The sequence below is a fragment of the Kogia breviceps genome, chromosome X (genome assembly GCF_026419965.1).
Source record: "Kogia breviceps isolate mKogBre1 chromosome X, mKogBre1 haplotype 1, whole genome shotgun sequence".
Lineage (NCBI taxonomy): Eukaryota > Metazoa > Chordata > Mammalia > Artiodactyla > Physeteridae > Kogia > Kogia breviceps.
Window position 1 is genome coordinate 92036241 of NC_081330.1, and position 15404 is coordinate 92051644.

Below are 15404 nucleotides of genomic sequence, written 5' to 3' on the forward strand. Positions count from 1 at the left end.
GTGGTCTGTGCCTTCCACCAGTGGAGACACAGAGAGATCAGCTTCAGCAGCCTCGCGCCATTCATATCTCTTAGAACTATTCCTGAGTACAGGGTATTTAAAAGACAGTTTCTGTATCAGACAAACCCGAAATGAAGAATATCCTATTAAAAATGCTAATGCCATACAAGATGCAGAAAGGCTGTGAAAATATTCCTGATTAAAGGAGGCTAAAGAGACATGACAGCTAAAAGCAATACCTCATCCTGGACCAGATCCTGTGATGAAGAGGAAAAATGCTATAAAGGGCATTATTGGGTCACCAGGCAAAACCGGAGTACAAATGGTAAATAATAGTATTATACCAATGTTTAATTTACTGAAGCTGTTAACTATACTGTGATGTAGGGAACATGCCTATTCTTAGGAAGTGCACACTGAGGTACTCGGGCATAAAGGGCCATGATGTTATCTGTCCTCAGTCGGTCCAAACACACACACACACACACACACACACACACACACACACACACACGGGAGTGCATACATGCAAACGATAAAGCAAATGGGGTAAAATGTTAGCAATAGGTCAATCTGTTCTTTATACTATGTGTTCTTTTTGAAACTTTCCTGTAAGTTTGAAATTATTTCCAAATGAAAACGTTTTACAAATGTAAAAGACAGCATCTGTGCAAGCAGTCAGGATCTGGTGGCACATGCCTGACTGAACTCTTCCTGTGGCAGAGATGAGGAAGGAGGACATGGCGGTCTTCCCAGGCAGGGCTCCTGCACATCCCAAAGGGGAGTCAGATACCTGCATGAAGGTGCCAAGTGGCATCTGAGGCCACTTACCTCTTGCTCTCCCCCAGCCTACAAGATATCAAAAATAACACCTTTTACATTTTCTCCTGAGGATTATGAGCCTTGGGGTATGGGGATGATGAAAATTTGGTTATGAAAGGAGGGTGATTTGGTTAATTCATCCATCTGGAAAATGTTTCAAATACTATGTGCCAGGGTCTGTGTTAGGGGCTGAGGACACAGCCCAGGGTACAAGAGGAGACACAACCCCTGTCCTAAAAATGCCTATGAGCTAGCAGGGGATGCATCCACAACCACACAAATAAATATACATTTCCAAATGAGCTGACCACGAAGTAGACTTGGGGAGCCCTGGGGGAGCCCAGCTTCTTACCAGAGCCAGTGAATCCAAGCCCCATGGGTCTGAAATATTCAGTTCCCCTCCTCCCCCTCAGGATTTTCTAGGTACTAGGTCCTTTTGTATTTGATGCTGAGGAGAAAAGGAACCACCACCAGTGCTTAACCCGTTCTGGGCACATCCCATCTGTTTGAGCTTAGCCCTCCACAGGCCGCTCTGCCCTCCGTGAAAATCACAGAGGAGGCCAACATGCCACTCCCCCACTACCCCTGGGCTGGTGGACCAGTGAGCTTTGGAAAACAGTCTTTCTCCTGATCTATGCCTGTAGGTGAACATAGCTATGCCCATAATGCTTTTGGAGGGCAAAGACCACCAACACCCTCACGTGGAAGCCTGTCAGCCTACTGGCCCTGAGTCCCATCACTGGGGTGCTGAGTCATGATAACATGACAGTTTTCCAAATGGACAGAATAAGGACTTTGGGGAGACAGCTGTGGTTCTCCCCCCAGTCCCAGGTGTGGAACCAACTGGGATGCCCTGTACACAGGGAAAATAGTGGGATCCACTGCCTTGGGGCTCCAAGTAGACAGTACTGGGGAGGGAGTTATGAGTGAGTGAGTGAGTGTGTGTGTGTGTGTGTGTGTGTGTGTGTGACTACATGTGACACGTGTGTCCCTTCTGTCCATGGGTCTCAGGTAGGGCTGACCCTCACCTCTAATGCATTCTGGTCCTGGTCCAAAGAAGTTTCAGATACAACAAACACTTACTGAGCCCCTACAAAGTTCCAAGCCTTTTTACTTTATACTTTGACACATTTTATATCCTTTAATCTTTAACAGTAACCCTTTAAGGTAGGAATTATCTGCATTGTACAGATGAGAAAACAATCGCAAAGAGGTTCATTGATTTGCTCAAGTATATCATACAGCTTTTTTTTTAAAAAAAAAAAACACTCACACACTATACTCTTAGCTGAGGCCTGTCTGTGTTGGTTGCTTATCTTACAGTGTTTCTTGTCTTCTCTACCTTTGGAGCAATTGCTCCCCTTATACAAAAGCCCCCTTCTTTCTTGTTTCACAGGCCCACGTGGGCTTTTCTTTGTTTAATACTGCATTTAATAGCACAAAAAATCACGAATACAAAGAAACTGGCAAAGGTGTTTGTCAATGAGATATCCCTGCCTCCTCCACTTTTCTGCTTTCATACCCATATATGTAATGGGCTACATTTGTATGAACTTTTCCTTTTCCCCCCCAGACATATAACTGTTATGTGATTGGTCAGTTGAAGCTGAAACACCCATGGAGAAAGATGTTTTACGGTTACAAGGGCACACACCCCCCCACACCACCCCCCTCCCACCCCACACTTTCCCACACAATCTTTTGGAGGAATATAGGATATGTACCAGTGTCAGGATTTCCCTGCTCCTGCCTTCCCCACCCAGAGCATCCTGCCATTTAATCTTCCTTTAAATGACTGCTTAGACTAGAGCCTCTTCTCCCGCCCCTTCTATTTCTCTTCCAATCAGGACCTTTTAGACACTGGGAACTGTTCATTTCTTACTCTGTCAGGCCCGTGGGCCATGCAAGTAGGTCCTTTAAATCTCAATGCCAGTTGTAGTATGGGTGCTGTCATCTTCCATTACAGGTAGGTAGGTCTGTGTGTCACTTCAGTAGGCTTGTGTATTCACTTCTTTCACTTTTTCTGACTCATGTTCCAGGACCTGTTTGTGATAGAACAGTAAATACCCTTCACTGTCCAGAACGTCCTTAATACTGGCCTTGGTGATGACGGCATCATCACACTTGAACCACTGGTCCTTGTGGTGCCGGATGAAGCTGGTGTAGTGGCCACTCTCCAAGGTTCCTTGGTGATTAACCACAGCAAACAAGGAATACTTATTCTCGTCGTTTCCACTATTGGTTGGCAGCTGCAACTGTCCATTCATCCTGCTCTCTTTACTCGAGGCCATGAACGGTGTCATATCCAGCTCCAGAGGAAAGGATATGTATGTAGTGATCTTGCGCCTCTGTTTGGCTGAGTGTTCAAACCGTTTGAAATGAAAACAGGCAACGACAGGTAACTTATTCATTGTGAGCTGTTTGGTAGATTCCTGGTAGCTTTGGCAACTACCGCACTTGATTTTGGCACTGCTTCCTAAGTGCTCTGGCCTCGTAAACCTTCGCAGGCAGTCCGTGAGGGTGGTGATTCCTGGTATGTGGCTTTCCCCATTCACACTGCTCTCCCTCCCTGGGCTCATAGGCCAGAAGGAGGTGCAAGAGCCAGGCAAGTCCAAACTGATGTCCCAGCATGGGTCTATCGTGGTGGAGACACCATGGCACGCTTGACAGGTAACATCAGATTGCAGGCCACCTGTGAAGATTTGGTCAATGATGCAGTTACAGTGGTTGGGATTGTTGGCTGCCTTCCCGGCATCATCACCTTTGCAGTGCCTGTGCAGGACATCTAACGCTGCAATGAGGAACTCATGGGCATCCTGTTGCCTGTACCCTGCTAAATGTCGTGCGTGTATCCACACCAGGTGCAGTAATTTATAGGGAACGTGAGGAGATGGATTTCCAGAATACAACTCCCGAAAAAGCGAAGACATCTCACAGACCAGACACAACTCGGGACTTGGCATTTCACATCTGTGCCTGTCGGAGAGGAAGAAATCTCTCAGGATCGGAGTGTGGGTAAGGGCCTGGACGATGCAGTTCATAAAGCACGTGTTGCCAAGATTGATTAGTCCTCTTAAACCGATGGTAAAGCTGGAGGTAATTCTTCTTCTCCTTGGGTTGTGGCCCAGCAGTTCTAACTCGGGTTTGGTTGTCTCCCAGGTTGGATATTTCTCACTGAGGCCTGGCATTGAACACTGCTGGTGAGAAACCTCGGTTGAGGTGGAAGCTTGTAATTTCAAAGCTTCCCCTTGCTCTTCTTTGGCAATTTGCTCAATGTCTTTGTCATATACATAATCCTTACACATAAAGCAGTATATACCTCCGTAATAAAGGTCTACAGCTAAGTTGTGTTGTTTTGTCTCGGCGTGCTCATGAATGTGTTTCTCTGTGAAGCAGCCAAAGAAGACACAGGAAAGGCAAGAGTGGAGTCTGTTCAAATGGGTGCCGCACACATGGCAGATGCACGACTTTGCCTTGCTTTTCCTGGTCTCTGGGGTTCCACACCACACGAAGCACTGGTAGATCACCCGCAGTTCCTGCCTCCAGTTCTCTCCCACCTTAAAGCTGTTCACGTGGGAACAGCCTGGTGGACCCACAGCGAAATCCACATCCAGGCATCCGCCCCCAGGGCCGCGCCGGGGCCGGGGCCGGGGCGGGGGCCGTGGCCTAGGCTGCGGCGGGGTACGGAGCCGGGTCTGCGGCCGCGGCCGGGGTCGGCGGCGGGGGGCACGGCTGCGCCGCGGGGAGGGATCGGGGGGCCGCGGGGGATCGGAGGGAAGGGTGGGGAGAGGAACCTCGTCGCTGCCGCCGCCACCGCCGCTCCGCGCCGGGTTCTCATCCTCTGGCTCCTGCTTCGGCTCCCCCTTCGGCCCCTGCTCCGCCTCCCGTGCCGGCTCGGGTTCGGGTTCGGGCTCCAGCTTGAGCTCTACCCGGCGGCCCGGACCCTCCACCGTCTCCACCTTCCCGGCAGCGTCCACCTCCCCTGCCGTCTCCACCTTCCCGGTGGCGTCCACCTTCCCGGCCGCCTCCACCTTCCCCGCCGCCTCCACCTTCCCCTCCACCTTCGCCTCCGCCTCCACCTTCCTCTCCGCCTTCTCCGCCGTCTCCGCCGTCTCCGCCTCCTCTGCTCCTCCGCCTCCACTGGCGGCGGCTCCTCCCCCTGCTCGCAGGGCTCGGGCGGCCACTGGGCGTGGCGGCGCGGGGGCCACGCAGACCTGGGGTGTCCCCCGCCCGGCCTGAGGGAGCGCGGTGGCTGTGGCAGCTGGACCCAAAAGGGACTTTCACTGAAGGAGGCGGCGGCGGAAGCAGGCGACGCCCCCGGGAATCCTCCCGCCGTAGCCCTCTAGCGGAGGCCGCTCTGCAGCCAGGCCCCGTTTCCTTTAATTCAATATTTCCCAAACTTGCTTGTTCACGAGAATCACGTGGGGATCGTGTTAAAATTACTGATTCCTTGGCTCCACCCGCAGCCCCACTGAATCAGAGTCTCGAAGGGACGTGCTCCGGAACCTGTATCTTTAACTAGGGCCCGAGAGGATTCTTATGATCAGGCAAGTTTGGGAAACACAGCTCTAATTCATTGAGGCTGGCGGGAAGGGGGGCGGGGACCGCGCAGTCTCTTTAAGGCGCTTCCAGTTCTCGGCTCCAATCGCTGCTCTGACCCCCTTCATCGTCTCCTCCCCTCTCCTCGTCCTTCCCTTCATCCATGTATCCTCCCCCAGCCCTGCGGGGCCAGGGACGGAAGGGTAGCCAAGTCCAGAAACGCCCCTGGGGCTCGGAAATGGCCCCCCAGAGGCCGGGTCCTGAGGAGCGCTGGCAGAAGCTGTGATAGGCCATCATCTTTGAGACTGAGCGTGTCCCCATCCCTGTCCCAGGCTCCCCGCCCACCCCAGGCTCTGCTCTGCCCCATAAGGATGGAGTCCCAGCTCCATTCTGGGACAGGCCTGGACCCCAGATCCAGAGGGGTAGAGCTCCCAAGGCCACCGGGCCCGAAGAGGCATGTCCCACGCCCAAATTATCGGTGCTCTGCACAGTCTGAGCCTGCTCCTCGCCTCCTCTTCACCTTTTCCTCAGGCTCCCAAGGCCAAGGGTGGGCTGAGCGTTTGGCAGCCGGCCTTTTGGCCCAGCAGACGCTGAGCCGCCCCGGGAGCAGTGGGAGGAATAAGGCACAACAAGGCCGTGCCTACTGCTGGCATCGCCCCTACAGCTGAGAGAGGGGCCTGAACTACAGGACACTGTCCCAAGACCCTCAAGCCCTAGCAGAGGCCCGGGGCGGGCAGCAGGTGGGAGGGGCGAGGAAGCAGCTTCCATCTGTGGAGCTACCGGTGGGGGGAGTGGGCGGCCACGCGTCTGGGAGGCGCTGCTGCGCTGAGAGCTGCTGGCAGTGGGCAGCAGCACCAAGGGGCCCACGAAGACTGAGCCCAGAACAAGCGGCTTAGGTCTTGGGCAGCTGGGGGATGTTGGGAAGCGACCGCAGGTGCTGGTCCCGGGGAGTGCAGCCCAGGGCAGGCGTCAGCACAAGGCTCAGGAGAAGCAGATAGCCCGTGCTCCAGAGGCAGGGAGACTGTTCCAGGAAGAGTCTGGCCCCTGAGTCCTGGTGATAGCTGGCCTTGGCCCAGTACACACTGCACTGCCCGGCCCGTGGGGCTGTGCTGCCTGATTACATTGTGGCAGAGTTCTCCCTGGTTAGCGGGGGATATCACCCCTCCACCTGGCCCCCTTCCTCCAGGTAGGGGGACGTCCCTAGGCCTCCTGGGGTCAGCAGCAGGAGGTGGTTGTCAGGAATCAGGAGCCTCTAAGGAGGATAGGATGCTGGTTCCCATACACCTGAGGTCCCCCAGAGCTGCCCTCGTGCCTCCCCTTTCAGCATCCTTCCAATAAGTGCCTGCCCTTTTTGGCCTGCAACAAGAGGAACTGCAACTAGAGCACCACTCAAGGAATCCTGCTCCTGCAAGGGTGGGAGCGGGGAAGCACAGGAGATACTCTCATCCCACCTCCACAGAGTAACAGACATCAAAGAGACCTCAAGATCTCAGTGCACCCAAGGCTATCTGCCACTGAAGACTAACCATGGCAACCTGACTGCTTTACGGATCATCTTCCTGCAGAAGCCCCCACGTCCAGCATGTTCTTGAATGGAAGGGGGCGGCTCTGCCATCATTCACTCACTCAACAAATGTCTATTCGGCGCCAACCCAGACCAGGTGTTGTACTAGGAGCTGTACCAAACATACTTGCTCCAAGGCCAGAATCAGGGCTGGGTTCCCCAAAAGGCAGACTGAGGAAGTGTCTAGGTCACCAGCAGAGAAAAGACACCAAAAACAAAAGAATCAAGAAAAAAATATCAGAAACAGTTTGACATTCTATTTTTTTAAACAGTCCTCATGGGAAAAGTCAGAATTTTATTGTACTTCCTTACATTCCTTTCCTGATAGCATGTTGCTTTTGCTCTGAATCACATGCGGGGGCGAGTGGGGGTGGTCAGCATAATCTTTTCGATGCTTCGTGCTTGTATGGGTCTGGATTCAGTACTGGGCGAATGCCACCATCTCTGCCTCATAAAGACCCGACTGAAGGCTAGCCAGAGGGACTGACCTAAGAAGAGACCCCCTCCTCATTACAGCTGCCATGCCTAGGGTTGAATACAACTCTGGCCACAAGGTGGCAAAAGAGTATATGATGCTCCCTCTGATATTTGTTTTGTATGTTTATATAAAACTTGGTTTATATCAAAATGCTCTCTAAAATATTTTTTAACGTTGTGCTCCTTCACACACATTTAGGTTGACATCTCAAATTTTGCATCCAAAATGTCGAGCTGCAAATAATGTGATTTCTGACAGATATTAACATTCACAAACAAAACGTCACAGTTTTACGTGAAAGCAGTGAAACCTAAATACGTTAGTGATTTGAGAGCCACCGTCATGTTTTAAAAATTCATAACCGAGCTCTTCTTTGATAGTTAGGAGGTGTACATTTTCCCTTTTCTCCCTGAATTCTCAATTCCATTTTATAACAGAATTTTATCTTTATAATATATATTTTTGCACTTGAAAGGACTTTATTATCCTATCATATTTCCCTGCAGCAAAAATATGTGCATATTCTGCTATTTAAATGCTTTTTAAATGTTCCTGTGATCCTAAAGCTCTAAGTGTTGTTCAAAATTTACTTTTGCTCAAGTTATCATGACAATTAGTATTGGAATATGATAGATCAAAAAATTGTAAACATATTACAAAAAATTGTAAACATATTACAAATTTTGATGGGTAATTATTAAACAAAAACAAAAATTTACTAAAGGTAGATAAGTCTTTTTTAAAAAAAATAGTTGGTAGATAAATATTGCTTATTTTTAGAGTGAGGCAGGATTCAGCATCAAATCTCTTCCTACTTTTTTTTGGTTAAACGTTAGCACACAGAAACCTCTTTTATATAAAAAAGTAAATGGGAATGGATATTTTGTTTTAGCAGTATCACACAAGTATCTGAACTCCTTTGAAGATATATGGGGGGAAATTACACAATGATTTACCTTCAAAATTATTTTTCATGATTAGTCACCTGACAGCTCCATTGGGTTCGCTTTCAATTTTACTGGAAGCCATCTGAATTGCAAAAGGATTTGATACCAATATATTCATTTGTTAGAGCAATTTGTTTCTTCACCATCGGCAGCAGTGTTTGGAACTGTCTCTCTGGTTCCCTGAGGATTTTTTCAAAGATATGCTTTTCTTTTGTAAAGTGCAAAAAGGACTATTGTGAAAAGGGAGATGGAAAAAGAGATCCAGCTTGATTCTTCCACTGATAGTGTGTTCTCTGGCAGATCAATTTTAGGAAATATGAAAATGAAATTTGAGGATGTAGAAATCGATCCCCTTAAAACTGTAAGTGCTTATTTACCCCTTGAAAAGTCCTATAGCCCCAGGGTAATACACACTCCACTTTTAAGGTTGCTGGTTTATATTTGTTATTATAAAATAATATATGCATTGCATATATTATTGTATATATCGATTGTAATATATACATTGTATATATTATTGTATATATATATATAGTAATATATACAATATTTGTGGTTTTTAAAAGGGGGATAAAAGAAGGCATAACATGAAAAGTTAAAGCCCCTCTCTCCCCTGCCAATCAAACCCAGTTCTATTCCCCTGAAATAACCACTTATTAACAGTTTGTCATGTATCCTTTGGGAAATTTTCTATGCAAATACAAGCATGTTCTATACATTTATCCTTTTTATGAAAAATAAATGAGACTGTAATATACGTATGGATCAACAACTTAGCACTATATGCTGGACATTAGGCAGCACTCTTAGAGTGCCAATAAAAATTCCAATGAGTATTTTAGAGGAGAATTTTACAAAATTAATATGGAAGAATAAAAGGCATTTCCCCCTTCTTCATTTCTCCTTCTTCCTCCTGGAAATGAGGATTTAATGGCTATAGCTGAGTAGCCATCTTGCAACCAAAATACTGTTTACCTCAGGACCTAATCTTACATGAGAAAAAAAATGCCATACGTTACCAACTCTAAAAGGTACATCTCTTCATGCTTCAACATCTCTGAAATCTTTGAATGACACCTTGTGGATTATATCTGCCGCATTTTTTTCCTCTTTCTTGGTACATCAAATAATGATGTGTCCTAGAATCAATATAACACTTGAAACATCATCCTATTTAAGCCTTTGTTATTTGGATCCCTGTTATGCATAGCTGAATACATTTCCCAAGTGACAGCAGGCTTTCCATTTCACTCTTAGTGAAGTCCCAAGTCCTTATCCTGGCCTGTAAAGCCCTGTAGAATCTGTCCTCAGTCTCTTAGACTTCACTTTCTATCAACTCAGCCTTGCCTCAAACAAACTATACGTACTGTTGTTCCTTGAATAAGCTAAACTGGCTCCTGCTTCCAAGCCTGTGCCCTTATTGTTCACTCTGCTTGGCAAGCTCTAGCCCTCGAAATCCTCATGGCTTTCTCCCTCACTTCTTCAGATCACTGCTTAACTATCATCTTATCTAAGAGTCCTTCCTTGGCCTCTATATAAAATGACACCCCATCCCTGCTTTATTTTTCTTCAAAACACTATTACCACATGATGTATTAAATATTACACACACACACACACACACACACACACACACACAATTACTATAATGTAAACTCCATGAGAGTAAGATGTTCACTATTCTATTCCCAATGCCTCTTTGGCACTTAAAACATATGTAAATACATGTGAAATAAACAAATTAATGCTTTTCATCATGAGTGAAGTCAACCATATTTTCAGGTTTATTGATTATTTTGTATTACCTTTTTTGTGAAATGCCTGTTTACATCCTTTGCCTAGTTTTCTTTAGGCTTCTTAGTAACCCTAATAATAAATAAAACTTACATGGTGCTTGAAGTATACCAAGAGTCGTTCTACTAAATTGCTTAACCCTCACTACAATATTAAGAAGTAGGTGTTGTTAAAATCCCCATTTTACAGATGAGGAAACTGAGGCATAGAGAGATTGAATGAAACCCAAGGTGACACAGCTAGTAAATGATGTACCTGGGATTCAAACCCAGCAGTTGGAGTCTAGAGTTTAGATTATTAGGTATTAGTCCTTTGGCTGTCATATGTTTATTTTCCCCATTATCCTTTAACTATTGTATTTTATTTCATTTTTTCACCATATGTTGTTTAATATTATTATGTAGTCAAGATTCACAAACTTTATGGGCTCTGGATTTTTAGTTTCTCAGGTTTTTTGTTGTTGTTTTGTTTTGTTTTTTGTGGTACGCGGGCCTCTCACTGTTGTGGCCTCTCCCGTTGCAGAGCACAGACAGGCTCCGGACGTGCAGGCTCAGCAGCCATGGCTCACGGGCCCAGCCGCTCCACAGCGTGTCGGATCTTCCCGGACCGGGGCACGAACCCGTGTCCCCTGCATCGGCAGGCGGACTCTCAACCACTGCGCCACCAGGGAAGCCCTGTTTTGTTTTTCTGAGTATAAACATGTACAGCAAGTGCAAGGTCCTGAGACAAAAAGCTTGATGATTTTAAGAAATTAAAATATGGCCAGATTGGCTTGAATTTGGAAGACAGAGTGGTACAACATGATGAGTATAGAGATGTAGGCAGGGACAAGATCACCTGGAGCCTCATAGACCATTGTATAGGATTTGAATATTATCCCAATTATGATGGGAATCATTGTGGGGGTTAGCAAGGGAATGACATGATATAATTTAAGATTTACATACAATAATTATAATCAAATAATAGTAAAAGTAACTAACATTTATTGATTGTTTAAGATACTCCAGGCACCCCTATTTGATAAGTACTTTACTAAGTTATTTAAATTTCATCACACCCTGATGAGGTAGGTCCCAATATTATTCTCACTGTACAAATGAAACCAAGGCACAAAAACAATAAGTACCTTGAATTTGCTCGTGCTTACTCTCTGCTTCTACACCTGTTCCCATTCAGAATATATCTACTATCAAAAATAAGATATCTGACACCTACTTTGTCCAGGCCCCTGACATCCCACTAGTGGTCCACGAGTCTTCACTGGGCTAAAGAAAGGGAAAAAGGCAAGTTCACTCAGCACTAAGGCCCTTAGGTCTGGGAGCTGGTCAGCTGGGCTCTTCCCATCCCATTTGGGCCATGCCAAGCTGCCCTAAGTTCAAGAATAGCCAGCCTCCTGGCCTGGTCATAATGACCAAGGTAGCCAGCTCAGCAGTCCTGCTCATCATTGTAGCAGGACAGGGCCTTGCACCCTGCATCCCCAGAGCCATACCAGCAACCAGGGAACTAAGTGATGGGCTCATCAGGATCCACCACAGGCTTCCGGGAGATGCAAGCCCTACAAAAGGAAGCAGCAGGCCTAGTGGTGTGGAAGGGGGCAGAGAATGGAAGTTAAGGCCTTCTTCAAGCACACATCGAGCCCTGGGTAGTCTCACCCATGTGATTCCAATGGCCCAGGCCTTTTGTTGGCTGAAAGAAAGGAAAGGCTCATAGAGAGAGCAAAGTCAGGCTTATGAGGGATGACAGCAAAGATGTAGGTTATATACTGCATCATATGCTAACCAGCCATTTTCCCAGTTTTCACCACATATTGCTTCTAGTATTCTGTTTCTTAGCTTCCCTCAGTCTTCAGCAACTCTGACTATACCTCTTCAGACTGCTGCCCCATTTGACTTACATGTTTTTTCTTTCTTTTTTTGTATTGAGTTATAGTTGATTTACAATGTTGTGTTAGTTTCAGGCATACAGCAAAGTGATTCAGTTATATATAATATATTATTTTCTAAGATTCTTCTCCATTATAGGCTATTATGAGGTATTGAGTATAGTTCCTTGTGCTGTACAGTAGGTCCCTGTTTTTTATTTATTTTATATATAGTAGTTTGTATCTATTAATCCCAAACTCCTAATTTATCCCTCCTGCCCTTTCCTCTCTGGTAACCATAAATTTGGTTTCTATGTCTGTGAATCTGTTTCTGCTTTGTAAATCAGTTCATTTGTATCATTTCTTTAGGTTCCACATATAAGTAGTATGATATTTGTCTTTCTCTGTCTGACTTACTTCACCTGGTATGATAATCTCTAGGTCCATATGTGTTGCTGCAATGACTTATACTTTTGATTCCTTACCTCTCTGCTTCATAATGTGGGCTCTGAACAGCCTCCTGCATGCTGGTGCACATCTGGCCAACCACCTATCTTACCTCTGCCTTTTAGAAAAACACTGGAATCCCCAAATCTGTTTCCATTGCTGGAGGCTGGCCCTGTGGAATATAGCATGGCCCTGGGTCTGAGTTTAGACAGAGGCACAATGAAGAACATATTCTCCCACTTTATTCACCAAAGTGTGGAATCTGACTTCCTGTGCTTGTTCTAAATGTCTCTTTCAAGTTCAAAGGGTGGGAAGGGTAGATCTTGTAGTATTGTACCAAAACTGATACTTAAAAATCTTAATCACACTTTCTCCTCTTTTCCAAAACCTTATTCCTATTTTTATTTTTAAAATTCTTATTTATTTCATTTATTTTTATTGAAATATATTTGACATACCACATTGTGTCAATTTGAGGTATACAATGTGTTGATCTGATGCATTTATATATTGTAATAGAATTGCCATTGTAGAGATAGTTAGCACCTCTGTCACATCACATAATTATCATTTCTTTCTTGTGGTTGGAATAATTAAGGTCTAGTCTCTTAGCAAGTTTGATGATTATAATACATTTTTGTTGTCTATATTCACTACACTATGCATTAAGATCCCCAAGATCTATTTATCTACTAGTTGCAAGTAAGTATTATTCCTTTTTAAAACCACAAAAAGCAATATAGACAAAATTATATAACCACAACAGAGGGGAGTTTAGCAATGTCTAACAAGATTACATATGCACTCACTATTTGACTCAGTAGTCCCACTTCTAGGAATCTAAACCAAACATACACCAGCAAAAGTACAATGACACATACACAAGGCAACACTATGCACAAAGTGCAACACTATGCACAAAGTGCAAAATGACATATGCACAGGGCAACACTATGTGAAATAACAAAAGACTGGGAGAAAACAAATGTCCACCACTAGGGAAACAGTTGAAAACAATTATAGTAGAGCCATAAAATGGAAAGCTGGGAAAAAGTTTAATAAAATGAAATGGAATACTATGGAATGAGATAGATTTCTATATAATATTTAGGAGTAATATTTGGGATATATTGTTAAGTGGAAAAAGCAAAATATAGAATATTATATATACAGTTGTATGTTAGCTTTTGTGTAAGAAAGATGAGGAAATACAAATATTTACAGAAACATTATGAACTTATGATTTATTTATTTTTCTCTTTCTAAAAATAAATATTTCTTAGCTCTGTCCACTGAAAAGATACAGCAGCAATGACAACCTACTAGCAGTGTGTATATTTAATGCCTAGATTGTGGTCTCTAAATCTCACTTCCTACCAAAAGGAACCAGTCTTCTTGAAGAAATAATTGTTTATAGGTATTTAACAGGAAATGTACAAAATGATCCTGGGATATCTTTTTTTGTCAAAGAGCAAGGAAGATATCAAAGACTAAAGTAGTCATGTCAAAAGAACACAGGATCCAAGATGAAGGGGAGTTCCCATTTGCCTATATTGGACAATTAGAGCATCAAAAAATCTTCAATTAATCCACCATCAAATGTATAAAATATGAGTTCATAATTACATTTAAAAACATTGGTGGGACTTCCCTGGTGGTGCAGTGGTTAAAAATCCGCCTGCCAGGGCTTCCCTGGTGGCGCAGTGGTTGAGAATCCGCCTGCCGATGCAGGAGACACGGGTTCGTGCCCTGGTCCGGGAAGATCCCACATGCCGCGGAGCAGCTAAGCCCGTGAGCCATGGCCGCTAGGCCTGCGCGTCCGGAGCCTGTGCTCCGCAACGGGAGAGGCCACAGCAGTGAGAGGCCCGCATACCGAAAAAAAAAAAAAAAAAAAAAAAAAAAAAAAAAAAAATCCGCCTGCCAATGCAGAGGACACGGGTTCAATCCCTGGTCTGGGAGGATCCCACATGCCGCGGAGCGACTAAGCCTATGCACAATTACTGAGCCTGCGCTCTAGAACCACGAGCCACAACTACTGAGCCCATGTGCTGCAAGTACTGAAGCCCGCGTACCTAGAGCCTGTGCTCCACAACAAGAGAAGCCGCTACAATGAGAAGCCATTGCACTGCAACAAAGCGCAGCCCCCACTCGCCGCAACTAGAGAAATCTCACACGCAGCAATGAAGGCCCAACACAGCCAAAAATAAATTAAAAAAAAAAAACATTGGTCACCCCTGGGTGATGCTAGGGCACCAAATTATTGTTGCAAAAATTAATAAAGATAAAAATTAAGAACTTATCCCACCTTTCCCATAGTTAATGATATTCTTCTTTATGCAATAATTCCAGACAGCAAATGCAGAAGGAATTATAGAATTACTATATCACTATTTATAATCCCTAGTGAAATAATAAATCTAGGCCATGGTTTCTCGTCCCCAGCACTATTGACATTTGGGGCCAGATAATTCCTTATTTGGGGACTATCTATGCATTGTAGAATTTTTACCAGCATCTCTGGTCCCTACTCCCTATATGCTATCAGTACCACACACACACACCCAGTTGTGACAATCAAAAATGTCTTCAGACATCGTTAAATGTCCCCTGGGGGACAAAATCATCTCTGGTTGAGAACCACTAATCTAGGGCAATGATCATGAATGGATTTTAAAAAAAGATTAGACAAATGATGATGGGGAACTTTACAATGGAGGGATCAGGTTGATACCACCTGAACCCACTGATCAATTTTAGCATCACTAAGAGTGGGACAGCTAGATATTACGTGCCTTCTGATGTGATGCAGTAGGAATCACACAGCATCACCTATTATATATTGATGCCAAAAATAAAAAAACTGAACCTAAATCTAATGAAGTATCTAGCTCTAATTCCCAGTTGATGGTGAATATGGGAAATAGAAGAACAAGTACAGTGTCACCACTA

At 45.1% G+C, this 15404-nt stretch overlaps 1 protein-coding gene across 1 annotated transcript; it reads right to left on the reverse strand.

Annotated features, from left to right (window-relative positions):
• Positions 1 to 1916: 1916 nt before the first annotated feature.
• Positions 1917 to 4379, reverse strand: USP27X (ubiquitin specific peptidase 27 X-linked). The gene has a single exon (XM_059050207.2). It carries the CDS (start codon positions 4125 to 4127, stop codon positions 2811 to 2813), a length of 1317 nt encoding a protein of 438 aa, XP_058906190.2. The 5' UTR covers positions 4128 to 4379; the 3' UTR covers positions 1917 to 2810.
• Positions 4380 to 15404: the final 11025 nt, after the last annotated feature.

Bases quoted from the DNA above. Each gene is read 5' to 3' on its own strand.
- USP27X (XM_059050207.2), bottom strand. From the start codon at position 4,127: ATGTGTAAGGATTATGTATATGACAAAGACATTGAGCAAATTGCCAAA.